Below are 25,156 nucleotides of genomic sequence, written 5' to 3'. Positions count from 1 at the left end.
TATGTGTGTTCTCTTCCGTGGTCCCGTTTGTGTGTGTGTGTGCGCGCAGTTCCAGTCATAAACCATTTTCAACTAGCTCGGCTTTCCACAGGTCTCCTCGATTTCGCTGCACTTTGTGCACTAGTTCACAAAAGTGTCGTGCAAGTGCAGCACCAGTTCTTTCAGTGCGAGTGCAGCCTTACACTAGCGCTTTCCGTACAGCGGCCGAATCGACGGCAAAAGTGCACAAACGCCGGCTGCCGCGGTCCGTGTACGCGCGCTGGCGTTTTTTTTTTTGTTTTTTTGTTTTTTCGAAATGGCGTCACCCTGCACTCACCTTCTGTTTCGTTCACAAATGCACTATCTTGTTGCACGAGACAACCATTCTCGTCTAAAACGGCAAACGCTGTCGTTTCTACTCCGTTTACTGACACAAGTATCATGGCGGAGCCGTCTGCTACGATGCGCACCAAAAAACGCGCCAAAGCAAACTACACCTTGAACGAGAGAACTCGCACAGAGGCTAGTGCAGAAGTGTAGGAGGGCTCGTGCAGCACAGCGTCAAATCGAGGGCCGAAGGGCAGGTGGCGCTAGCTGCACTGGCAAATCGAGTGCGAGAGTGCTGCACCGCCCCAACTGGTGCAGAAAGTGTAGCCAAAGCGAGGAGACCACACAATACTTTTTCTATGACGTCACGGAACCTGGTGGCCGCAGACCTATAGGCCACCGGTAAAGAGCATGACGGGCTTTCGAAGGTCCTTCTCCAAGCGGAGCGGCGTCTCGCCGTCGGCAGGGGCGTACCTGATCCTGTACCTGGGCTTCGTGTACCTGGTGGGCCTGCCGCTGTACCTGCTGGAGGCGAGCATGGGCCAGTTCAGCTCGTGCGGGCCCCTGCACGTGTTCGCCTGCTTCCCGCTGGGCCGGGGCCTGGGCCTCAGCATGTGCCTGCTGGCCGCGCTGCGCCTGCTCGACGCCGCCCTGGTGCTGGCCCAGGGCACGCTCTACTGGGGCGCCTCCTTCACCACGCGCATGCCCTGGATGCTGTGCGACGTCGCCTGGGGCGCCCAGCCGCACTCCTGCTACGTGCGCTCCACCGGCATTGTGAGTGAGCGCCCCCGTCCGCGTGTGCAGGGCCAAGTCGACAGATTAGGGGCTCACATATGTACACCCGCCCAATTTTTAAATGCAGAGCATTTCAGTAACTCACGATGTCACCCACGTTGACGTCCGTGGTCCGCACCGTCGTTGTCCCTACTATATAAAAAGAAAATACTATCCGGCGCCAGGTTTCGATCCCTCGACCCTGCGGGCGGAGCGCAATGTACATGGTGCTCTAACCACTGCGCCACAAAGCCGACATAGAATGGGACGCTATGAACGCGCCTTATATCGTTGACTCATTCAAATTACTGCTGACGAGCGCTCTCTCGTCAGCAGTTGCCACAAGTGCAACAACATTAACGTAATGCAAACTACTTAACGTCGTGCGCCCCCGGAAATGCTCTGCATTTTATCGTGCCCCTCGCGAGGGGGATGTTTCACTGCGTCTTCCTACTGGCCAGTACACTCGTCGCCATTTGTCGGATGTTGTGCGAACCCTTTGCGGCTGATGGCGCGCGATTTGAAACGACATTTCTAGAGGTATGCGAATACAACTAATTTGTGGTACGCCGCTTGAAGAAAACGTTTTTTTTTATTTTACTCTTTGTAATTTGTTTTTGAGGACGTGAAAACGTATGCAAAAATTGTTTATAACTTTTCGAAAACTACGGTAAAAATACACCGACAGTTTGCCGCCCCATTTTTTACGGTAGAAGAAATACAGCGCCCTGCTGATATTTGTTTTACATTCCATATCAAGGCTGCATGTTGGCGGTTTGTTTCAGTTTGATTGTGTAGTATTCTGCTCATTGTGTATGGCTGTACCCAACCGGCCACCACTGCCGACGGAAGGGAACAACAATTTTTTACCAATATCACGGGAGCGTCGATTGTTCGGTCGATCAGCGCTGCGGGAAGGAGTGATACGGCAAACTCGGCGAGAGTAGCCGCATGCGCACTATGCAAAGGCCACTGCTGCCGTCATCTGCTAGGCTGTTCCAAAAGTAGAGGCCCACCCCGGATTTTGTTATTCGCCTATCATACTGCCTTCCGTACCCGAAATTTTTGTTCGAGACCAGGCACGTTACGCCAACTGAAAACAGTTATCAGCGTTGCCGAACGCAAGGTTCGTTCAACGCAATGTTCGTTCGGCAACGCTGATTACTGTTTTCTGTTTGCGCCAGTAAACTGGTCTTGAAGAAAGATTTCGAGTATGGCTAGGCAGTGTGATAAGAGAAACACAAAAATCGGGTGCGGTCCTCTGCTCTTGGAACAGCCTGGCAGACGACGGCAGCAGCGGCCATTGCATGCGGCTACTCTCGCCGAGTTTGCCGTATCACTCCACCACGCGGCTCTGATCGACCGAACTGTCGACGCTCCCGTGATATTGGTAAAAAAATGGGGCGGGTGTACGTGAAGACCATCGCTGCAGTGAGGTTATGCACACAATGAGGTGGTAACTATTGCTGTCGGTGGCTTAATGAACTAAAATTGAATAGTTATTTTTTTAGCGGCTGCAGTAAGCAGGCATGTTTGTATGAAAGAGTTAGACGCAATCTTGTTTCTACGCAGTTTTATTTGGCAGAATTCTTCTAGCGCATTCGTACTCCGAGATATCGAAGTCCGAAGTTTAATTGCCATTCGCAAGATTACGCATGCTGGACAGTGAAGACCGGCTCAAAGCTCCTCCCTTTTGTGACGTACCTGCTGTGCACGTACGGTGTTTAGTTTGACAACGGGGTGTAGGCATAGGCAAAAGTGATAAATGGCGCCCTTTCGGTCTTGGCTGGCGTTATCGCAGTCTGCAGTAGGCGGAACCGCTATCAAAACACAGAACAAAAGGGAGGAGCTTTGCGCTGGTAGTCACTGCCTAGCATGCGTAATCATGTGAACGGCAATTAAATTTTGCAGTTCAATGTTTCGGAGTACGAATGCGCTAGAAGAATTCTGCCAAATAAAACTGCGTAGAAACACGATCGCGTCTAACTTCTCAATACAAGCATGTATGCTTACTGCAGCCACTAAAAATTTTATTCAATTTTAGTTAATCAAGCTACCAACGTCAATAATTACCACCTTATTCTATGTCCCCCTGGGCGAATAAACTCACTGTAGAGGTGGTTTTTCCTGCAAAGCTGAGCGCCTAATTAAAAAAAAACTGTCGAGTTAATTTTGATCGCCCTGTATAGTATAGAAGGAATGTACGGCAACACTGAAATTACGAGAGAGAAGACTTCATTTGTTATCAGTGCTGAGCGCAGCACCTGAGACGGAGGATCCGGCTTTGCCATAGGTCGAGAAAACAGAAGGAACTCACTCAAACTCAATCACAATTTTTATTTCTTCAAGCTTTCCTCACTCAAACACAGACTCAAAAAGCTCGTCTGCATTCAAAATCACTCTTGCTCACTCATCACGAAGTCATTTGTAATCAGACTTATTAGTCCTCACGAGCACTCTTACTCAATGTGTACTCACTCGCACTCAATTCGTCTGTACTCGTACTAAATCTTCACTTGTACACGTATACTCAATCTGTCCGCACTCGCACTCGTACTCAACTCACTCGCACAAGCCTTTACTCACTCGTACTCAACCTGTATTCATATTTATTCGTATTCAAAAGTTTTTCTACTAATTTGTTCTCGCAATCAATCACTTGCATTCACGCACTGCACTAAGTTTATGCACTTCACTAAGCCATAGCAAGAGGGCCAGAGAAAGATTCCAGTCAGTGCCAGTTGGTACTGCTGGTTCACTTTCCCCCATTTTGCCTAAATGAAACACGCAAAAGCATTTGTGGCTAACGATTCTGAAGCCCGAGAAAGAGTGGCTCCAGCTTGCATTGTGCATGCAAGCAGCCTCCCGCGCCCCTCCCTTCGAACCATTTGAACGAAGAAAGTGGAGCGAAGCCCCCGTGCTTTCCCGGGCTTTCACTATGTCAACCTCATGACGAGCGGTTGTCGAGAGCGACAACACGGAGGAGGAGGGAATGTAGAGAGCCGCAGTTTTCCCTTTTAACACCTCTTTAGGAGCCGACGCGAAACTCGTGAGGCTCGTGCACACACGTCGCCACTCGAGTGCGTGATCAAACCCCAAAGTTTATACACGCGAGTACAGTACCCGCGAGTACTGTACTTACAAGTACTGTACTTTATTCGCGAGTACATGTGCTCACGTGTGTACTCGCCAATCATGATACTCACTTTTTTTCCGGGGCTGTACCCATAATCGTACTCACTTTTTTGGTTGGGTCTGCACTCGCTCATCATTGTGCTCACTCGTGAGTTGTAGTACAAATGAGTGTACTCATGAGGCGTACGTTGACCTGTATTCATCACACACGGCCCTGGCGGCGCCTTCCGCCAGCCAGACGACCGCAGAATGTACTTCGGGGATGGAGCTGAGCAGCGCGACCTCCTGCTGCCCGTAATTGCTGATTCGTGGCTAGTGGGATGCGGTTTGAGATTATGGGCCCAAGCCATGTGTGCAGCAGCTGATAGCCCGCACTGTGTGCAGATGTCCTTCTATCTATACTGTCACAAAACTTCAAAAAAGATCGCCCATGGGGCGCGGATGAAGGAACTCAAACCGCAAACATAAGCGTGGATTCACTCGTTATTGTGTATTTGTTCCGGTGCAAAATGGTGGATGTTACGCTGTATTCGCTCACTCCCTAGCAAAATGATACATGCTCGTGGAAGCAAGCGCGCCGTAAGTCCTCATGTTTGTAGACTGTATTTGTACTGAGCAATAGACAAGAACAGTGCGCGTTAGAATGAGATCGCACGGCGTTATGGCCGGAGTGTATAGCAGTCGTCACACCATTTCGGAAGGCGGCAGAATACATTGATGCCTGCGCACAGCCTACAAAGCGGTGCCTTTGAACGCCAGCACGTGGGCGACCAAATTGCGCCATCAAAGAAGCTATGAAGAAACACCCACTAGTGAGCATTGGCCACGTTTTCTTTCACTTCTGCCATTTCGGGTTGCATCTTAGATATCTAACGTACGTTCGTTTTTTTTTTTTTTAAGTGCGAATGCACTTTATAAGCGACCCCAAACCATCCACCGCCGGTGGCGTCGGCGGCGGCGGCGGCGTCGGCGTCCGCAGTGCTCCTCTATATTTAAAAAGAAACAGCATCCGGCGCCAGGTTTCGATCCGAGGACTTTGTGGCCGCAGCGCGACGCTCTACCGACCAAGCCACGGACGCGACGGTGATATCAGTGTTAATGACGCGCCTTATATCTTTAACACATTCAAACTACGTCGTCAGCGGCGTGCGTTGGCGACTCAGCGGCGTTATAGCGGCTTGATAACTGCGTGGTGTACACGTGATACTACAAACCCGATGGAACAGATGGAAGAGAAGGCGGCGAGGCGGTGGGCTGCGGGGGCCGAGCGCAAGCGCCGCAAGCGGGCCGACAACCGTGCATTCGCACTTTCACATTCTCCCCCTCGGGGAAATGCGGGGGAATTTTTTGCAATTTAGCGTATACTCATTCACATTATGGAGTTGAATGCTCCGAAGCTCCCCCTAAGTCATGAGGCGTGCCATAGTGGGGGCTCGGGATTAATTCTGACCACCTGGGGGCCTACACAAGCGGCTTCCTTTGTGCCTGGTGCACGGTTCTCTGCAGCGCCTGTGCGGGCCGCTGCTGACGGCCCTGCTGGGCGGGGACGTGGAACGCGTGCACGGGCAGGGCGAAGTGAGCCAGACGAGCGCGGTGCCCATGGAGCTGGCCAACGGCAGCATGCGCCAGATACACTACGACGACTACCTGGAGCACCTGCACGGATGCGTCACCGCCAACCAGTCGTCCGCCGAGCAGTACTACCAGTGAGCCTCTCTTCGCAGCCAAGCTATTTAGCAAGTCGGAATTTTTCCTGTCCGCGGTACCTCGCGACTGCCGCCCGCGGTTAACAAAACCAAGCAAATGCCTAGCGCTCGCGCGTGCGTTCCTCGCGACGACCGCCCAGCGTCCCTTGCGCGCTTTTGTCAAGCCAAGCATACCCACTTAGGGTGATTTGGCAAGATAGGCTAAAAAATTACACCATCTTCCGCGAGGGGAACCATGGGGTAGATGCGACGCATCGGGGGTTGCCGTTGCGTTTCCGTTATATATGTTAGCGATGTCAGCGTGTGGATTGCTGTTGTTGTGTATCCTATTTATGCAGCATGTTCACCCCCGATGTGTCGCATCTACCCCATGCTTCCCCTCGCGGGAAGATGGTGAAAATTTTTAACCGAGCGCAAGCTACGCGCTAACGCACAGCTGGCACGGCGACGGGAGCGAGCGCAGCCGAGCGCAAGCTGCGCGCTGACCGCGCTGACGCACAGATGGCGCTGCGGTGAGAGCGGTGAAGCGCGCAGCTGCCGCGGCGAGGAGAATGGGGGAGGGATGCGGACTACGCCGCGACAACGACGCGGGACAAGGCGAGTTAAAGAGATGCGTTGCATCTAAAATCTCCAGCGTTCACCGCAATCGTGGCAACACTTGGTCGGAACGAGAAAGGCACGCCATAGCGTACGCCCCTCCAAGGTGATGTCCAATGATTAACGTATACAAAAAAGATGAGACAAGCTCCGGCTTGCAGCAACAAAGATGGAATAAAGGCCGTTGCGGCAGCGAACGAGAAGCAAATCGGCTGCAATCGTGGACTTAAACCGTGGGGATGGCCGTGAAGGCTGCGTACAGCTTCGCCTCCTTCAAGTCTTACACGTTAGTGTGAGCTTCCCCCATTTTTTCTCCCACTCCTCAAGGGACTCCGCAACACTTCGTGCCTGGAAGCGCTGTCCAGCTGGTAGCGTGATTTGCGCGCCCGAGCCCTCACTTTCTGCGTTGCGGTGTTCTTCAGAGCGGCCATCGAAGGCGTTCACTCCTGCAGCTGAAAGCATGCCAGCCAATAGCTCCGAGGTCGCTCTAATGACGTCATTCGAGCGCTGAACAACGCCAACACCGGAAGAGAGAGGAAAATATTTTGGGCGAGTTTCTGGGTTATCTGACGGGCGTAGAGCAGTATAATTTTTGGCTGAGGAATACTTCAAGTAGCGGATGCACTTGTTGCCCACGTGTCGAAAACCTTTCAAATTTAGAAGAAAGTTGGAAAACGTGTTGCGGGGTTTCTCAAGTGTCACCCCATCTCCCTGCTCTCGTCAGCTCGGAAGGGCTGAAAGGAAAACACGCGTTATGTTCGCGGGGCTTCCTGCTTTATTCATTGACGCGCGCACGAGCAGAGGTCGCAAGAAGCGATGTTGCCTCTGTTGTCGTAGGGTGCCTCGGGCGCTGGCATCGAGGTTCCCTATGTTGCCGCGCCAGCATTTGCGCTCTCGCTGCCGTGCTTCCGGCTGCGTGACGTAATATAGTAAAATAGCGCATGGAGGGAACTACACGAGTCAGATGACAAGGTCTGCTAAGTCGTCTTGTTCCATTACTGCGCTGTCTAGCCTTCTCAAATCGAGCAACAACCGGCCCGCTTCCCTATCGCCCTGCACGACATTTTGCGCGCAACGAGGCAAACGCAGTCATTGCACTGGCTCGTTCCCGAACACTGGCGCCGTGCTTTCTTTTAGACTGGAGTCAGGGGTAGGTAACGTTTTGAGGCGGAGGGCGAAGTTGCATGAAGCGGACACGGACGGCCAATCACGGGGAAAGGCGTGGGGGAGAGAAAGCCTTGCAGGCAAAGAGAAACAATTCAGCGAATTGACGATGATGTATGAAACTGGTATAAAAATCGTGTTTATTTTCAGCACGCATGTCACAGGGTTGCAATTTACATACATAGGTATAACAAAAAAAAAGAACTCTTTCAATACGGCTTTTGGTGATGAACATACCTATCGGAAACATTTATATCAAAGTTGCTTACCGACAGACGGGTTCACCGGCTGGTGGGGAAAGCAAATTTCTATTTCGGCGCACGATAAAGATCCCCAGGTGGTCAAAATTAATCCGGAGCCCTCCACTACGGCGCGCCGCATCGCCTGCGTTGCGTCGGCGCGTTAAACCCTACAATCAATCAAATCAATCAAAGCAAATTTCTGAATAATCTGAGGTCAAATCTGCCATGTCGGCTTTCAGACAGGAAGTGGCCAATGTAGGGGGGAAAGGGGGGTTCGGGTGTCGTGCTGGCGGCCGCATAATACTTCCCCCTGGGCTGCGGATGGCCGACCCCTGCTCTGTGTAACTCCTGCAGGGAACTAGGAGTTGCGCGACCATCCGCCGCTTTGTAATCCGAGTTGGTACGGTAGAGCCACCCGTCGGGCGTGCATAATCCGCGCCGCCGCGGTCCAGGCGCCCAAGCGAGGTGCACACCGCAAGCGCTCGTTCTTTCGCCCTCAGTCTTCATACGACTCAATCCGCGTTCTATATTCAATTTGTAACATAAAGTATTTACCTCGTTTTTAACAATACACTTGTTGCACCGAACATACGTGAACGGCAGGAACGCTGTGCGACATCTCGTTTTGAGACGGGGGTGATATTTTAACAGTGGAGCTGTTGTTACTGGCCGTAAGTTCGGGGTTCGTACGCGCCGAAAACTCCCCGCGAGGAACGTTATCGCGTAGGCGTCGCGCAGCTGTCGCATTACCCACTCTACAACGGAAAGACACCTGATAGCGGCGCCGCAGCCCTCGAGAGAAGCGTGCGCATGCGCCCAGAATCAGGGGGGATCCCTTCGAGCGGGAGCTCGCGTCGTCGTGCGGAAGCGCTCATTATCGTATACAAGAGACCTCGCGCGCAACGTCTCCGCAGCTCTCGGCAATGCACAGCTGGGGATAGTTCGCATGGCCGAGGAATAGGCCACCAACGGAAAGGCAGGGGGTGCTACTGAAACTAACTACCGTAATTACCCGATTCTAACGCGCCCCCGATTCTAACGCGCACCCGATTTTCCTGGCAAAAAAACCGAAAAACTTGAACTTCCGATTGTAACGCGCACGGAACTTTGTGCGGAAGAATAACGAATGCGAGAGAAAAGGGCGATTTATTTCTCGAAGTAATCTCACTCATCTCACTCCTTGTCGCTCTCCGCTGACTACAACATCTCGTCCTTGGTGCTGTCAAGCGCGTTTGCGATGCCACACTTCTGAACGAACGTTCAACCATGGTCGATGGGATCGTGGCCCACGCCTCGCACGCCCATCCCGCGAGCTTCTCCAGAGGCGCACGGTTCAGCCGACCGCTCGTTTCGAACGCGTGAGAGCCGCTGCTGCCATTGCTGTTATCCAGCGCGCAAGTGGAACGATTTCACGGTTTGTGTGAACGCCAATAGAAAAGCCTAGGCGCCTATGCTTCCTGCGTCCGAAAACTCGTTGCTAAAAGCTTTGGCGCCATCTTGAGATGGCGATGGCGATGGGTGGGACGAAATTTCCGCTGTTTCGGCAGTTTCGGTTTCGTATCCGATTCTAACGCGCATGCGATTTTTCAACCTATTTTTCCGGAAAAAAGTGCGCGTTAGAATCGGGTAAGTACGGTATGTGTCCGGCAATGCTCACCTACAACGGCTTCGCGATTTGAATGAATGAATTTGAATTTTATTGGCTCAGCAGCCAAATTTGGCTATAATGCGCCAGACACAAGGTAATATATTTTGAACACACTACGGCAAAAGTGTCATGTACAAATTATGTAAAGTGGTAAAATCAAAGTTTCTCTAAAGTCTTGATGGCACTCAAAAATTTAAAAACCGTTTCTAAGGGAGCCAGGGGTTCATCGCCTAGCAGTAAAGCAGGGTGAAATGGAATATGAAATTTATAAAAATGAGAAAAAAATTTACGACGCTTGTTTTCATAACTAGGACACTCGATAAGTATGTGTATTACTGTAAGGTGCTTCCCACATTGCTCACATTCTGGAGGGTCTTCTCCCAGCAATAGGAAGTTGTGGGTCAAGCGCGTGTGCCCAATTCTTAGGCGACAGAACACCACCCCTACAAATCTTTCTTTGTGTCTGCAGCTCTGCCGCTCTCTCAGGTGCGGCTTCACAAGGTGGAGCTTGTTTTCATTGAGCCCTGTCCATTCAGACTGCCACTTCTTCGTTATTGATAATTTTAGTCTCCGTCTGTAATCCTGGTAGGGTAAACTAGTTTCCGTCACCTCGAGCTCTTTTGTCTGGGCTGCGAGGGCATCTGCCTTTTCATTGCCGACAATTCCTGCATGACTCGGTACCCAACAGAAACTCACGTCTAAGTTATTTTTGCCACAGTCCATTAATTGGTTAAGCACTTGTTGGACAAGTGGATTTTTGGTTTTGTTTCCTGAACACAGGGGTGCTAGCGCGCTGAGACAGTCAGAGAAGATGATTGACTGTGGTTTCCTTTCAGTGCATACTTTGTTTAAAACGAGCTGTATGGCATGCAGTTCGGCAGTGAAGATACTAGCGTCAGGTCTGAGCCGTTGGCATTCTTCATAATAAGGTCCAATTGCAGCTGCTCCCACATGCCTTTCTCCTTTGGAACCATCCGTGAAGTAAGTAGCACATCCGGCATACCTGAACTGGATATCTAAGAACTCTTGCTGCAGTAGTTCCTTGGGAGTGTTGTGCTTATTGTACTTCAGCAAGGAAAAGTCACATTGTGGCTTGCGGTATTCCCATGGAGCATAACCGGTACTGTGGGTGACCAGCATGGTATCATCTACATAAAAGTCAAGGGCTTCATTAAGAATGCGATACCTGAAAAACATGGTTGGAATAGTCCGAGGCCTGTTGGTAAAGAGAATTTCAAAGTGAGGTTTCAGAAACAGCTGTCGACAAGGGTGAGTTGTGCAGGAAAGAATTCTCATTATGTACATGTTTCCGAGGAGTACTCTCCGTTTGTTAAGTGACCATTGATTGGTTTCTGCATACAGGCTTTGTACCGGAGATATCCGGAAAGCTCTGGTGCTTATTCTCAAGCCACAGTGGTGAACGGTGTCGAGCGCTTTGAGTGCAGATTCGCGACCAGATCCATAGATAAAGCAGCCATAATCCAACTTGGAACGAATTAGACTGTTGCACAGCCGCAAAAGGCAGGTATGATCTGAGCCCCACGTTCTGTAGGATAAATGTTTTAAAACATTCATTGATTTCAGACATTTGCGTTGTAGATAATTAACATGGCTTTTAAATGTTAACTTTTGGTCAAATATTAAACCAAGAAATTTGTGATCAGTTCGAACAGGGATTTGGGCCGATTTTATGTGCAGCTGAGGATCTAACCCAATTCCTCGATACAGACTGAAAGGCACACAGACTGTTTTTTCTGCACAAAAGTTGTATCCATTTTCCTCGGCCCACTGCACTAGACGGTTGATGCCCGTTTGCAGTTGCCTTTCGCAGGATGCTAAGTTGCACGAGGAAAAGCTGATCTGAATATCGTCCGCATAAAGCGAATACATCAAAGATTTCGGTATTACACGTGCGACTGAGTTTAGCTTGATTAGGAACAAGGTAACACTAAGAACACCTCCCTGAGGTACACCATTTTCCTGAGTGTACTCATCCGATAATACTGTTCCAAACTTCACTCGAAATGAGCGATTGGAAAGGTAACTTTTCAGCATCCCAAGCATTCTGCCTTTTACACCATAACCCTGCAGATCTAGCATTATACCATGTTTCCATGTGGTGTCATAAGCCTTTGACAAGTCGAAAAATACGGAGACACAGTGTTGTCGTTGAACAAAGGACTCCCTCATTTTCGTTTCTAAACAGAGAAGGTGGTCAGTTGTTGAGTGCCTTGCACGGAAACCAAACTGAAGGGTATCAATAACGTGATTTTCTTCCAGAAAGTGAGTGAGCCGCTTGTTGACCATCCGTTCAAAACATTTCCCAAGGCAGCTTGTCAAGGCAGCTTGCTGGTTCACTACGGTCTGTACCTGGCTTTAGTAGTGGCAGCATAATGGTTTCCTGCCACGCTACTGGAAAGTAGGCTTCAAACCATATTTTATTGAAGAAATGTAGTATGACTTTTAAGGTTCTTGGGGTCAGATGTCTTAACATTTCATAATGTATTCGGTCTGGTCCTGCAGCCCGACTGCTTCCCTGAGCAATCGCCAGAAGTAGTTCAGCCATGGAGAAAGGTGCATTATATGCTTCTTCATTACTCAAGTTTATCTTATACTTTTTTCAGCCCGTTCTTTATACCTGAGGAATGATTCAGAGTACTGGGCTGAACTGGACACTTTGGCAAAATATTCGGCTAGAATGTTTGCCTGCTCGGCAAGGCCTTTGTTACCATCAAAAAGTGGCATGGTAAATGCACTGTAAGTTCCACTCACTTTCCTGACCCTATCCCAGACGGTTTTTGAGCTTACGTTACTACTTATGGAACTTACAAAGTCCTGCCATGAAGCCTTTTTCGACTGCCGTCTTATCTTGCGTGCCTCTGCTCTGAGTCGTTTGAAGTTTATTAGACATTCGACAGTGGGGTAGCGTCTGAAACGGGACCATGCGCAGTTTTGCTTCCTACGGGCGTCCCTGCATTCAGAGTTCTACCACGGCTTTGACCTCCTGGGGAGTGTCCCGGAGGACTCGGGAATAGACTCTTTTTCAGCTTCCAAAAGCCGTGAAGTTATTAGGCTGCAAGCTTCATCTGCACTCAAATCTTGTATTTCGTGCAATTCGATTTCACATGCTTGTTCAAACAGAGACCAGTTGGCCTCCTCCAACTTCCACCTTTTTGTGCGCTCTGGTAGCATGGGTACCGCCGGTGTTGAGTCCAGAAAAACTGGGTAGTGGTCACTCCCGAGAGGGTTTTGAAGTGTTGACCAAGTGAAAAAGGCACTTAGGGATGGCGTTGCAAGAGAGATGTCGATGCATGATTCGGTGCGGGTTGATGAGCGGTTTGAATCTGTAAGTGGGACTCCCATTATTGAATAAATACAACGAAGTTGCCAACACTACAGCCTCGATAAGACGGCCTCGTGTGTCACTTCTAGCACTTCCCCACAGTACATTGTGCGCGTTGAGATCCCCCAGCAACAGGAAAGGCTCAGGCAACTCATCTATGAGTCTGAACAGATCATTCTGGGTCACTGAAAAGGTTGGTGGAATATATAGGAGCAAATTGTGAGGGCTACTCCAATGTGTGTTCTTATGGCTACTGCCTCCAAAGTGGTTTGAAGCTTCAGTTCATTGGTTGGGATCGACTGGGGAGTGACGATTGCCACTCCTCCAGAAGATACAAGCGAATTTGTCCTGTCTTTGCGGTAAAGATTGTGTTTCCTGAATGGATTATTGTGGATAGAAGACAAATGAGTTTCCTGCAGACAGATAATAGACGGTTGGGACTCTCCAACAATTAGTGAATATCATCTATGTTGCGCAATAGCCCACGACAGTTCCACTGTATGATTCGCACCATACCGGTCTTTTCGGGTTTGCTCTCCTGTATTCAAGGAGGTGTGGGTGGGGTTACGTCCATCTCCTCCTCTGCCTCTTTTCCACTGCCTCCTGTTGGACGCTTAGGCTTTCCGCGGCCCTTCGGTACCATTTGAGGGTCGGGGGGTTCCCCAGGCCGTTGTCGCGCAGGAGCCGCACCTGCGACAGTGCCACTTCTCGGTGGCGCCTTCTGGGGCATGTCGACCGTCCCCCGAGAAGAGGGGGTCGATAGTGCATCCAGGGCAGAACCCGCTGAGTTGCGTGTTAGCCCCGAAGCCTCCTCCACCCCATCAACAGCCGGTACAACGGCATCTGGCCCGTCCTTTGTAGAGGGCTGCGGGACGGATCAGTCCGCTGAGTGGTCCACTCTATCCACTTGCGTGGACCGAGTCAGTGCCGGGTGTTGGGGCAGCCCAGCCTCTCGGAAGAGCGGGGGCCGTACCGCCGACACCAGGTCCCTTAGTTCGACCTGCGTGCCTACAGACACCAGAGTTGGCGCCGGCCCCCGCCACCCCACCTCCACAAAAGTTCCTTTTTGCTGGAAACTAAGCCTCCTCTTAGCCTCGGGGTATGACACATTCTGTGTGGTTTTGATCGTCATGACTTCTTTTTCATTCTTCCAGGCCGGACAGGATCTGGAGTACGCACCATGGCTACCAGAACAGTTAACGCACTGGGGTTCTTTTTCGCACCTTTCGTTCTCATGAGCTTTTCCTCCACATCTAGCGCATGTGGGTTTGCCGCGACATGTTTCAGACCCGTGCCCAAACCGTTGGCACTGAAAGCATCGCCTAGGGTTTGGGATGTAGGGCCGCACTTTGCAACGCAGAGAGGCTGCATTCACTGAGTCTGGTGGTGTGGTCGAATTGAATGTCAAGACTACGTGCTTGGTCTTCATTTCCTCTCCATTTTTCCTGATCAATATTCTACGTGCTACGATCACTCCTTGTTCCGCCAGTTCTCTCTCAATCTCCGCGTCGGAGCAGTGGAATAGCTCGGACTCGGAGAAGTTCAGTAAGCGGTGTGTTGTCACTGTGACATTCGTGTCTTCGATTTTTGAAAGCTCCATGATTTTTGCACTTTGTTCTCCGGTGTGCACTTCTACCAGCACGTCCCCATTCTGGAGTTTCCTGGCATTGTAGTTCTTCCCTGCTAGTTGACTGATCGCCTTGGCTATTGCAAAGGGGGATTTCGTCTGCATGGGTTCTTCGACTCCTTGAATAACAAAGAATCGTGCGAAGTTGTCACTGTTTTTTTTTTTTTTTTTTTTTTTGCGGGATGTACTGTGCAGTCACTTCGTTCCGGGCCCTTTTCAGGGACCGATCAAGAGATGTTTTACTTTTAGCCATGAATTTAGCTGCTGATTCAGTGGCCACGCTGGCCGCCCACCACGGAGCCCAACCAGGGGAGCGTGCAGGTAGTCACGCTAGCCATACGTGGCCACTATAACTTCATGTAAAATAGTCTAGGTAGGCTATATTGTCACGGAAAAAAGAAGAGAGCAATCTCCAATCTCCAGAGAAGAGGACGAAGACCCAGCTGGGCGGGCTCTCTCATGGCCGACATCGTGTAGTATAGTGTAAATACATCACTCGAATCTTCCATGGTTCATTTCCTGCGTCCTGCCGTCACCCACCCTGTCCTGCCGTCACCCTGTCGACCACCAGTTACGCGCAAAAAGTGAACTTGCCTCCCGTGCCCAAACGTCGACCGAGCCGTACGTCGCCTGCATCCACGACGTTCTGGCTCTCTGCCGTAAGGTCGATGCGAGCATGAACGAGCAGGACAAGGTCGGGCATGTGCTCAAAGGAATAGCTGACGACGCTTTTCACTTGCTAATATGCAAGGACTGTACGACAGTCGATGCTATCCTGAAAGAATGCCGGCGCTTCGAGCACGCGAAGAGTCGGCGCATCACGCAGCAGTTCCAACGGCTGCCCAACACCGCTGCTACTTCTTGCGACGCACCGGCCCCCCAGTCGTTTTCGCCCGCGCCTTCTTACCGCGACGCCCTAGAGCACACCGTCCAAAAGATAGTACGCCGAGAACTTGAAGCGACAGCTCCTGCCGAAACTATGCCCCATGCCATCACCAGCCCTGTTCCAGCCATTTCGCTCATTCAAGCTGTCGTCCGTGACGAAATTGCCAACATGGGCTTCCAGCCAGTATGCGCCGTAACTCCTGCTCCCCGCCGCAGTTATGCCCCACCCGGACCACGCAATGTGTACGGCCCTACGCGCTATCGAAACCCCGCTGAATGGAGAACTCCGGATGACAGGCCGATTTGTTTCACGTGCAGGCGTGTTGGGCACGTCGCGCGCTACTGTCGGAACCGCTGGTTCTCCAGGAATACCTTCTGGGATGACTCCCGCCGCAACGATGGACACCGCCCAACCTACTACCGCTCCCAGCCCCACCTTGAGACCCAATTACCTGCAGATGCTCCACCGGAGAGTACAACCTTCCAACGCCGTCGCCCTTCTCGCTCTCCGGAACCTCGTCGACTTTCGCCGCACCACCCTCGCCGTTCATCTCCGGGAAACTAGCTGATGCAGCTCCCGGAGGTGACGCTGCATCAACGACCGACCCCGCAAACCCTCTCTTGACGTTGCCGACTGAAGACAATTTGCTAGCAGTTGAAATTGATGGCGTCCCTGTTATTGCCCTAATCGACACTGGTGCCCACATCTCCGTCATGAGTGCACAGCTGCGCTCTCGCCTCCGCAAGGTACTCACCCCTGCTCTTTCGCACGTTCGCGTTGCTGGCGGAGGAACTTCGGCTGTCGCGGGTATGTGCACCGCCCGAGTGAGCATAGCTGGCCACCCCGTCACTGTTATGTTCTTTGTTCTGGACAAATGCCCTCATGACGTCATTCTCGGCCGTGATTTTCTCTCAGACCATTCCGCCCTAATCGACTGTTCGACGGGTCTGCTTCAACTTGAGCTCCCACGTTCCTCCGAAGACCACGCCCCACCTTTCCTCCACTTACACTCTGATGAGCACGTTCGCCTGCCGCCTCAAGCCGCTACTTATGTCCCTCTCTCTTCAAGCATGCCCGTCCCCGATGGAGACTACGTCGTTGCGCCCGTCCTTGACGTTCTACTCACCCGAAACGTCGCCCTTCCCCATACTATTGTCTCCATACAGCAGAACCACGTCTCCTTGCCTTTCCTGAACTTCGCATTCCACACCCAGGTTCTTCCGCAAGGAATGACTGTCGCTACTGTTTGTCCGGTCTCCGATTTTCATATTTCTGCTTTTACTGTAAACCCCATATCCCATCCGCCTACTTCGTCCGCTACACCTCCGCCCACCACTCAATTCGACGTTATGATTAGCCCTGACCTTTCCCCAGATCAGGTACACCTTCTGCGTGAGCTGTTGGCTTCATATGGCGACATCTTCGACTTGGACAATCCAGTGCTGGGTCAAACTACCCTCGTGACTCATGGAATCGACACCGGTGACGCCATCCCCATCCACAGGCGCCCGTATCGGGTATCTCGCGCTGAACGGGACATCATCCAAGCTGAAGTTGACAAGATGCTCTCCAAGGATATTATCGAGCCTTCGTGCAGCCCCTGGGCCTCACCAGTGGTGCTGGTAAAAAAGAAAGACGGCACCTGGCGATTCTGCGTTGATTACCGGCACCTCAATAATATTACAAAAAAAGACGTCTACCCCCTACCCAGGATTGACGATGCTCTTGACTCTTTACACGGTGCTAAATATTTCTCTTCTATTGACCTTCGATCTGGCTACTGGCAGATAGCTGTTGATGAGTTGGACCGAGAGAAGACCGCTTTCGTCACACCAGACGGCCTTTACCCGTTCAAAGTAATGCCGTTCGGACTATGCAATGCTCCCGCAACGTTCGAGCGAATGATGGACTCTCTTCTTCGCGGTTTCAAATGGTCAACATGCTTATGCTACCTGGACGATGTGATAGTGTTTTCACCCTCTTTTGAAACGCATCTCCAGCACCTTTCAGACATCCTCATAATATTTCGACGTGCGGGCCTCCAGCTGAACTAAAAAAAATGTCGCTTTGGCCGCCGCCAGATAACCAGCCTTAACCATCTTGTTGGCAATAACGGGGTTCAACCCGACCCTGACAAACTACGCGCAGTCAAGCAATTCCCCGAGCCTCGCTCTTCCAAGGACGTCCGCAGTTTTATTGGCCTATGCTCGTACTTCCGGCGTTTTATACGGGGGTTTGCTGACATTGCGCGTCCTCTGACAGACCTTCTTAAAAAGGACGCTGAGTTCCATTGGGGTGCATCTCAAGCAGAAGCGTTTGCTAAATTGATATCCGCTCTCACCACTTCACCTATCCTGGCCCACTTCGATCCCACTGCCACCACCGAAGTCCGGACAGATGCTAGCGGACATGGCATTGGCGCTATCCTCGCTCAGCGACAGAACGGTAGAGACCGTGTTATTGCATACGCCAGCCGCCTCCTGACGTCCGCTGAGCAGAACTACTCAATCACGGAGAGGGAGTGCTTGGCACTGGTGTGGGCTGTAGCAAAATTTCGCCCGTATCTGTATGGACGCCCCTTTTCGGTGATAACCGACCACCACGCGCTCTGTTGGCTTTCTTCTCTAAAAGATCCTACAGGACGCCTAGGTCGCTGGGCTCTGCGTCTGCAGGAATATTCGTACACGATAGTTTATAAGTCCGGCCGCTTGCATCAAGACGCCGATTGCCTGTCCCGTTACCCGGTTGACAACCCCGACATTGCTGTTTCGAGAAACCCAAGTAGTGTGCTCGCAATAACGGATTTGTTACGCCTTGGGGACGAGCAGCGCCGCGATCCATCTCTCAGCGCAATTATGAACCGTCTCAACTCTGGCTCCCATGACCCTTCACTGCGCCTCTTTAAGTTACGCAATGGGATCCTCTATCGCTACAACATCCGCCACGAGGGTCCAGAGTTGCTTCCGGTCCTCCCTGAACGTCTGCGCTCGGACGTTCTCCAGCAACTCCATGACGTACCCACTGCAGGCCACCTCGGAGTTTCCCGCACCTACGACCGTGTGCGTCGTCGCTACTTCTGGCCAGGCCTTTATCGCTCTGTACGGCGTTATGTGGCCTCTTGCGACCTCTGCCAACGCCGTAAAAAGCCTACCACATCCCCAGCAGGCCTTCTCCAACCGGTGGACATACCTACCGAACCATTTTTTCGTGTAGGCATCGATCTCCTTGGTCCTTTCCCGGTCTCCAGTTCGGGCAACAAGTGGATCGCGGTCGCCACTGATTACGCCACACGTTATGCAATTACACGCGCTCTCCCCACCAGCTGTGCCTCTGACGTTGCCGATTTTCTTCTCCAAGACGTCATCCTTCATCATGGCGCTCCTCGTCAGCTCCTTACTGATCGGGGCCGCTATTTCTTGTCTCGCGTTGTCGCCGATATTCTTCGTGCTTCCTCAACGCAACACAAGATCGCGACTTCCTACCACCCTCAGACGAATGGTCTCACTGAGAGACTCAATAGAACACTTACCGACATGCTCTCAATGTATGTCTCCGACGACCATCGTGATTGGGACGTGGCGTTACCGTACGTTACATTTGCGTACAATTCGTCCCGTCACGACACCGCTGGATATTCTCCCTTTTACCTGCTCTACGGTCGCGAGCCTGTTTTGCCACTGGACACTCTCCTGCCGCCTTCAGTTCCAACTTCGGAATATGCCCGAGCCGCAGTTGACCGTGCCGACCATGCTCGACAAGTTGCCCGCTCTCGCCTCTGCTCATCGCAGTTTTCCCAAAAGGCGCTTTACGATTCTCGCCACCGAGACCTGCAGTTCTCACCTGGGTCTCTTGTTCTTCTGTGGTCGCCGTCCCGCCGCGTGGGGCTCTCTGAAAAACTGCTGTTCCCTTACACGGGACCCTACCATGTGGTCCGTCAAGTGACCCCAGTCACCTACGAAATCTCCCAAGCCGCCCCTTCACCAACTTACCACCTTGACACCGGCAAAACAGACATTGTCCACGTTTCCCGCCTCAAGCCGTCCCATCGCCCTCGCACAACATCGCCCTAGGAAGCACCGAGACGGTGCTTTTTGCCGCGGGGGTTATGTTACAGTGTGTCAGTAGTTCAAGAACGAAATGTTAGTACATAGCCCCAAGCATTGCGGACATGTGCTAGGGCTCAGCTGGGAGGAAGAAGAGGTTCGGGCTAGGTCCAACGCGGTGCTCGCTTCTCTGTGTGTGTGAAATACACCTTCATTTTCACGTATTCCTCTCCGTAACGATATTGCCCAAAGTTAACCCTTGCCGCCTGAGGGTAAAAGAGAAAAAAAAAACAGGAAAAGAGTAGGTGATAGGACAGGCATGGAAAGATGACAGGACAGAAAAAAAAAGAGTGAGGGAGATAGGAAAAGGCGACTGGCTGCTTTCCCCAGGGCGGGTCAATCCTGGGGTACCGTCTGCAGGAAGCAGGGGCCAAAGCCGCGTGTTGCCGCCACCAGGGGGCCGTAAAGGTCCAAAACAACCCTAGCTTTGGCTCAGCCACCAGGATGCCCTTTTCCCTGGACACGGCTAAGCCACGCACATCCGGGGCGTGGGTGGGTCCAACCCACATGGGCTCGGGGTCCGCGGTGTCGCCACTACCGTCACCTTGAATAGACAAGGTGCCCCTGCGGGCAGCTTCGCTATTTAAATCTTGCTCATGAGTACAAGCTTCCCTAGATTTTTTTAATTCTAAACAACGAAGCAAGTGTTAGAACAGCTTTTACTATAACATATGTCTGGAGTAAAGTGCTACCGATGTGCCAACTTTTAACGCGAACAAATAAACCCACTTTTTTCCGCAGGAATTGTTTGTATCATAGCTTCGGCACTCGAACTATATACACGTCACGATAAACAGAAGTCTACCCCATGTATTTCATGACAGGCAACACTGCACCCAAAAACGTGTTTGTTTCCGGCTCCGAACGCTTCCGTACACGGTTGAGCGTCGCGGCCACTGGTCGCGGCCACGGAGCAAGATAAAGAGGAGCGCCGACTGTGGCCCAGAAAAAATCATTTGCGAGGGACGATAATTCGCGGCGCCACCGGGCGCCCAGCTTTCACTTTGCTTTCTTCCTCTTTCGCTCTCCTGTTGTCGTTGTGCCTTTGTACGTTGCTCTCCCCTTGCTCGCTCTTCGCAGCGGCTTGTTTCCCTTCGCCATGACATCTGTCTTCTAACATTTGAAACTCTGCGCGCAATCACGAGACGCGCGCGGAATCTAAATAGCCGTGTGTGGCCGCAATGAGCGGCGAGGTAACCACACACCGCCACTTATGTGACCACTGCTTATACTCTAACAGGTAACGTTTAGTCTGGAATAATCAAGGCGGAGTGAAAAATATCGACATAACCCAGGAGATCTAAGGTAAAATCGTACGACGACGATTTCGAAAGAACCACACAAGAAATGAGCCAGAGTAATATCGCACACTGCAACATGCAATCTAGTTTGATTCGGCTTACCGTAAAGCGATACAGCGCAAAAATTGCTCTTTCTTGGTCGCCCGCTATTCTGCCGCGCGCTTAACGATTTACGCTTCTTCTGCCCACAAACAACGTTTACGTCAGCAGTCGACATAGGCGTGCGGCAATGATGCATATTTCCACAAACGAGATTTATGACTGCCGCCTTGCCATGAATATGGAAAGGCGCTGTCAGTGTCATTACGCGATGAAAGAACTCTGTCTGTAGAGTAATAACTCGGACTTGGCCGGTGACAGGCTCATTCCCGAATCGACTAGAAAATTTTTCGTTATGTCTAATGCCTGTTGAAGCGCCTGCTCTACCTCAGTGTCGGACCCTCCCATGCACCACACGGTGATATCGTCCGCGTAGAGAGCATGGTTGGTCCCGCGCACCGTGGCCAGTCGCTCCGAAAGGCCCTTCATGGCAATATTGAAGAGAAGTGGAGAGATACTGCACCCTGTGGGGTGCCTCTCGCTCCCAAGGTAAATTCCTCAGATTTAATTTGACCGATTTGGATGGTAGCCTTGCGAACCCTGAGAAAGGAGCTAGCATATGCGTGGAAACGTTGTCCCAGGCCCATATCCGAGATCGCCTCAGGCACAAATTTGTGCGAGATATTATCAAAAGCTTTAGCCAGGTCTAGTGCGAGTATGCCTCCAGTATCCCTGGTGTAGTTGTCAATAATTTGTTTATTGAGAAGGAGCGTGACGTCCTGTGTGGATAGTGCAGGTCCAAATCCTACCACATTGTGGGAAAACAGCACCTGGTTTTCTGTGTATCGGGAAACCCGAGTGTGAATCGCGTGTTCAGCCACCTCACCCACACAGCACGTAAGCGATGCTGTCCGGCGTTAGAGGTTTGCCTGTCTTTGGGATGAGGACCACCGAGGCCGCCTTCCAGGAATCTGGAACGAGTCCGATCTCCCTGATTTTGTTGGCTTCCTCAGTTAACTTCGCAATAGATTTTCCGTCCAAGTTACGTAAGAGCTTATTTGAGATTCCATCCGGGCCCGGCGCAGAGCGCCCGTTGAGCTCGAGTATGACGCCCCAGATTTCGGCTTGAGTGAAAGGTGCGTCCAGCTCCTCCACCGTTCCCCGCCGGTAACGAGGATAATCCGCGTCACCGGAAGGGCCCAGAGAAAGATATCTTTCCGCTAACCCCTGCAGGAGGGCCTTTCCGGACACCCCATTTGCCTTTTGGCTGTGAACGATTCTGTCGATAGCCTATCTCTGATTACCCTTGGACTGAGACTCATCAAGTAATTGTTTGAGGAGGTTCCATTCGCCCCCCACTCTCATCTGTCCGTTAACCGAAGCCCATACTTTGTCCCACTGCTGTTTGGACAGTTCGATAGAGTGGGCCTCAATCTCGCGATTGGGTTCCGCAATTTTCTTGCGTAGTCAGCGATTGAGCCTTGCGTTCTCCATCGGGCTAGGATGGAATTCTTGGACCAAGCAATCGCGCGACCGCCATCCCCCAACATGGCGTCGCGGGCTCGTTTCGTTTTTCTTCCGGTAGATGGCGGCACTTTTGCATAAGGTCTATTACCGTTGGCTGGCAGAGGTAGAAAGCTTTGCTCTAAAAAGTTTTGCCTAGTTTCAAGGCTGCGATGCTCAGTGATTCAAGGAATTTCACGTGTATATCCCCGATGAGTAATGTTGATACGGGTTATAAAGCAAGGTATTGTTAGATACCTGCAGAGACAATACCTTTTAGGGCCTATAAAATCACAAGAAATGGACGCGGCAAGCAGAATAATGTTACAGCTAGGTTACGCTACCAGCGGGCACGAAGTGGGAACATGTCGCTATTTCCTTAAATTAATATAGAAATTATTGTGATAAAGATACGTTTGTGAATTGAGGCAATTCCTCTCCACAAGCTCTCACGGGTTTTCTACGCCTGTGATACGGAGCTGAATGTTGATCTTCTGCTTGGTTTCTATTGAGATTCTTTGTGTCAGCCCTTATAACACTCCAGCGCTTTTTCTTTCAGGTACTTCTCAGGTTTTACATGTGTTGTTCGTGTCATGCAGAGACAGATGCAAAATGTATTATCAAGATTCGTGCAGAAATTAGTTATGCGATTTTTAAATTTAAAAATACAAGGAAATCGAACCTCGCTCTCTCCTCAAAAACGGGGGGATCAACTGCTGCTCGCCTTCCACCCTCCGCGATGACGTCGCATCGCGGGACCAATGAGGAGAGCGATAAACGCCGCGTTCCGGTAGCTTCGAGTCCGTGGTTGCCTAACCTGGGAAGCTAATGTTTGCGCTTCTCCATGGACGGCATCGTTCGTCGGCACCTCACCAACCTGATATTATCAAAAAGTAGGAGAAGGCAGATACCGCCTAGATCATTTTCCCGTCGCTGCGTGTTGCTATACTCGGTTACAACTCAAGAACGGCACCACCTCATGTAGTGTATCACTGCGCCAAAGCGCCGGACCCGTGATGTCAGTGCGCGCGCGTTTTAAAAGGGGTTTGCTATGAATGCGCGATATCGTCTGCCTTGTCTCACGCAGTTTGTTTGTCGTCACTGGAGTCGTTTATAAGCCTATTAAGTCCATAAAATCACGGGAACGGCTCACGCCATGTTCAAAATATTCCCAGTAACGCCCAACTTGCGCCGCGCGGAGAAACATCCGGCTACGGTGATAAGGCGCAGCGGCAACTTCTGGTGCTGTCCTTAAGTTTTCACCGAGTATAGGCCTTTTTTCTTTCTGAATTCTACCATACTCAAGCTATTTCTTGGTTAACAGGGCGGCTGTTCATAACGAGACCTGCCCTAAAGTTATGCCCCGAGTGATTCAAGGTGTGCAGTGTGTGCGCTGCCCTCCTACTGAGGCTTTATGTACACTCACCTGTGGGTTCACTGAGAAAGGCGAGAGACAGTCGCATATTTAAAGAATTACTCGGGAGATGCTCACACACGCACAAAAAAAAATAAAACCGACCTTCAAGAACAGCCTGGTGCGTTAACCATTCCAGCAACACGGCGAGTGGCAAAAATTCGTCGTGTACAATGCCTGGGCCTCAACGATAATCTATATGTGTGGGTAGTTTTCGTCATTTTTGAGAAATTCTGGATGTGATAACGTTTGTTTATCGTGAACCCAGCTTGTAGATTAGCTCTGTCCTGACAATACTGCATACAAGAGCTCCTTCGTTTAACTCATAAAAAGCCATCACACAGTTGCGAGGTAAGTCGTGTAAGGAATGGACCGCTAGAATTACAGTTGTCTTTCGCAAAAGCTTTACAACAAAAATAGCTTGGTTGAATTTGTCTTATGGAACCCCACTGGTGCTAGGTGAAAAAGGTATGGTTGTTTTTTGATGAGCGGAACGGCGCTTCCCAGTGCGAAAGCGCGTACCCGAGCGTCGGGACGGACCGAAAACCCTTAGGCTGCCCTCCGGTTTTTTGCGATGCTCGCCGATCACACGGTTTCCCACCACTTCTCGCGTCGACACTGATATCAACCGGAAATAGATGTCGTCATGCGGAACGCAAACGGACGATTTGGCATGCATTTTAAGCGGGATTCACACGACGGAGAAACCCTCTCTTTTTGGCCCGCGGGACCCGCTCACGTGACCGGTTTTAGGCTCCGCCCCTCGGTGGGGATAGCCCGAGGTGGCTCCGCGAAAGAAAATGCCTCCGCATGTTTTTTTCGCTCGACGGCGGTGGCCCTCGGCGGGGAATGGAACCTGTTTCTCGGCGCTGTCGTCTGCTATTCACTCCGCGTAGCTCCGCACGTGTGGATGCGCCGCCAGGCCGGATAATCCGGTCACGTGCTGTTGACGTCACATATCCGTCCGCCTCCGTGAGAGGGTTTCTCCGTCATGTGAATCCCGCTTTAGCGAATCGCGCAGACGCCGAGCGGTGCTGAGAGCGATTCATCGTTAAGGTCCCTTTCATCGTGACTTGAAAGGGCACACAAGCGCTCGAAGAGGGCACTAGTGCCTGTCCTCTATTAATATCTGGGGTTGAGTTATTTTTGCTTCCTTTGTTTATTCGATACAACGACACATACAAAATATTGCAAGCTCCGCCAATAGTAGGGAGCGTACAAGGTTCCGCGTTGCGTCGTCGTATCCATAGGCTTTGGGTGTGACGTAGAAGTGCCGCATTTTCTTTCTTTCTTCCTTCCTTTATTTCTTTCTTTCTTCCTTCCTTTATTTATTTATTTATTTATTTATTTATTTATTTATTTATTTAT

The 25,156-nt window shown here is 51.1% G+C and overlaps 2 protein-coding genes across 2 annotated transcripts in view; both read left to right on the top strand.

Annotated features, from left to right (window-relative positions):
* The first annotated feature begins 717 nt into the window (after positions 1–717).
* Positions 718–25,156, top strand: part of LOC144164732 (sodium-dependent proline transporter-like) — a 109,593-nt gene continuing 85,154 nt past the window's right edge. The window contains exons 1-2 of the mRNA XM_077695024.1: positions 718–1,080; positions 5,722–5,921. Of these exons, the coding sequence (XP_077551150.1) occupies positions 718–1,080; positions 5,722–5,921 (563 nt within the window). The remainder of the gene's footprint in view (positions 1,081–5,721; positions 5,922–25,156) is intronic.
* Positions 15,597–19,498, top strand: LOC144164731 (uncharacterized). Its single transcript, XM_077695023.1, has 3 exons — positions 15,597–15,670; positions 15,886–16,711; positions 19,217–19,498. Exons 1-3 carry the CDS (start codon positions 15,597–15,599, stop codon positions 19,496–19,498), a joined length of 1,182 nt encoding a protein of 393 aa, XP_077551149.1.

This window comes from Haemaphysalis longicornis, unplaced genomic scaffold (genome assembly GCF_048455015.1).
Source record: "Haemaphysalis longicornis isolate Haplotype H1 unplaced genomic scaffold, Haemaphysalis longicornis Haplotype H1 scaffold_136, whole genome shotgun sequence".
Lineage (NCBI taxonomy): Eukaryota > Metazoa > Arthropoda > Arachnida > Ixodida > Ixodidae > Haemaphysalis > Haemaphysalis longicornis.
This window is presented reverse-complemented; position numbering and strand designations above follow the sequence as displayed.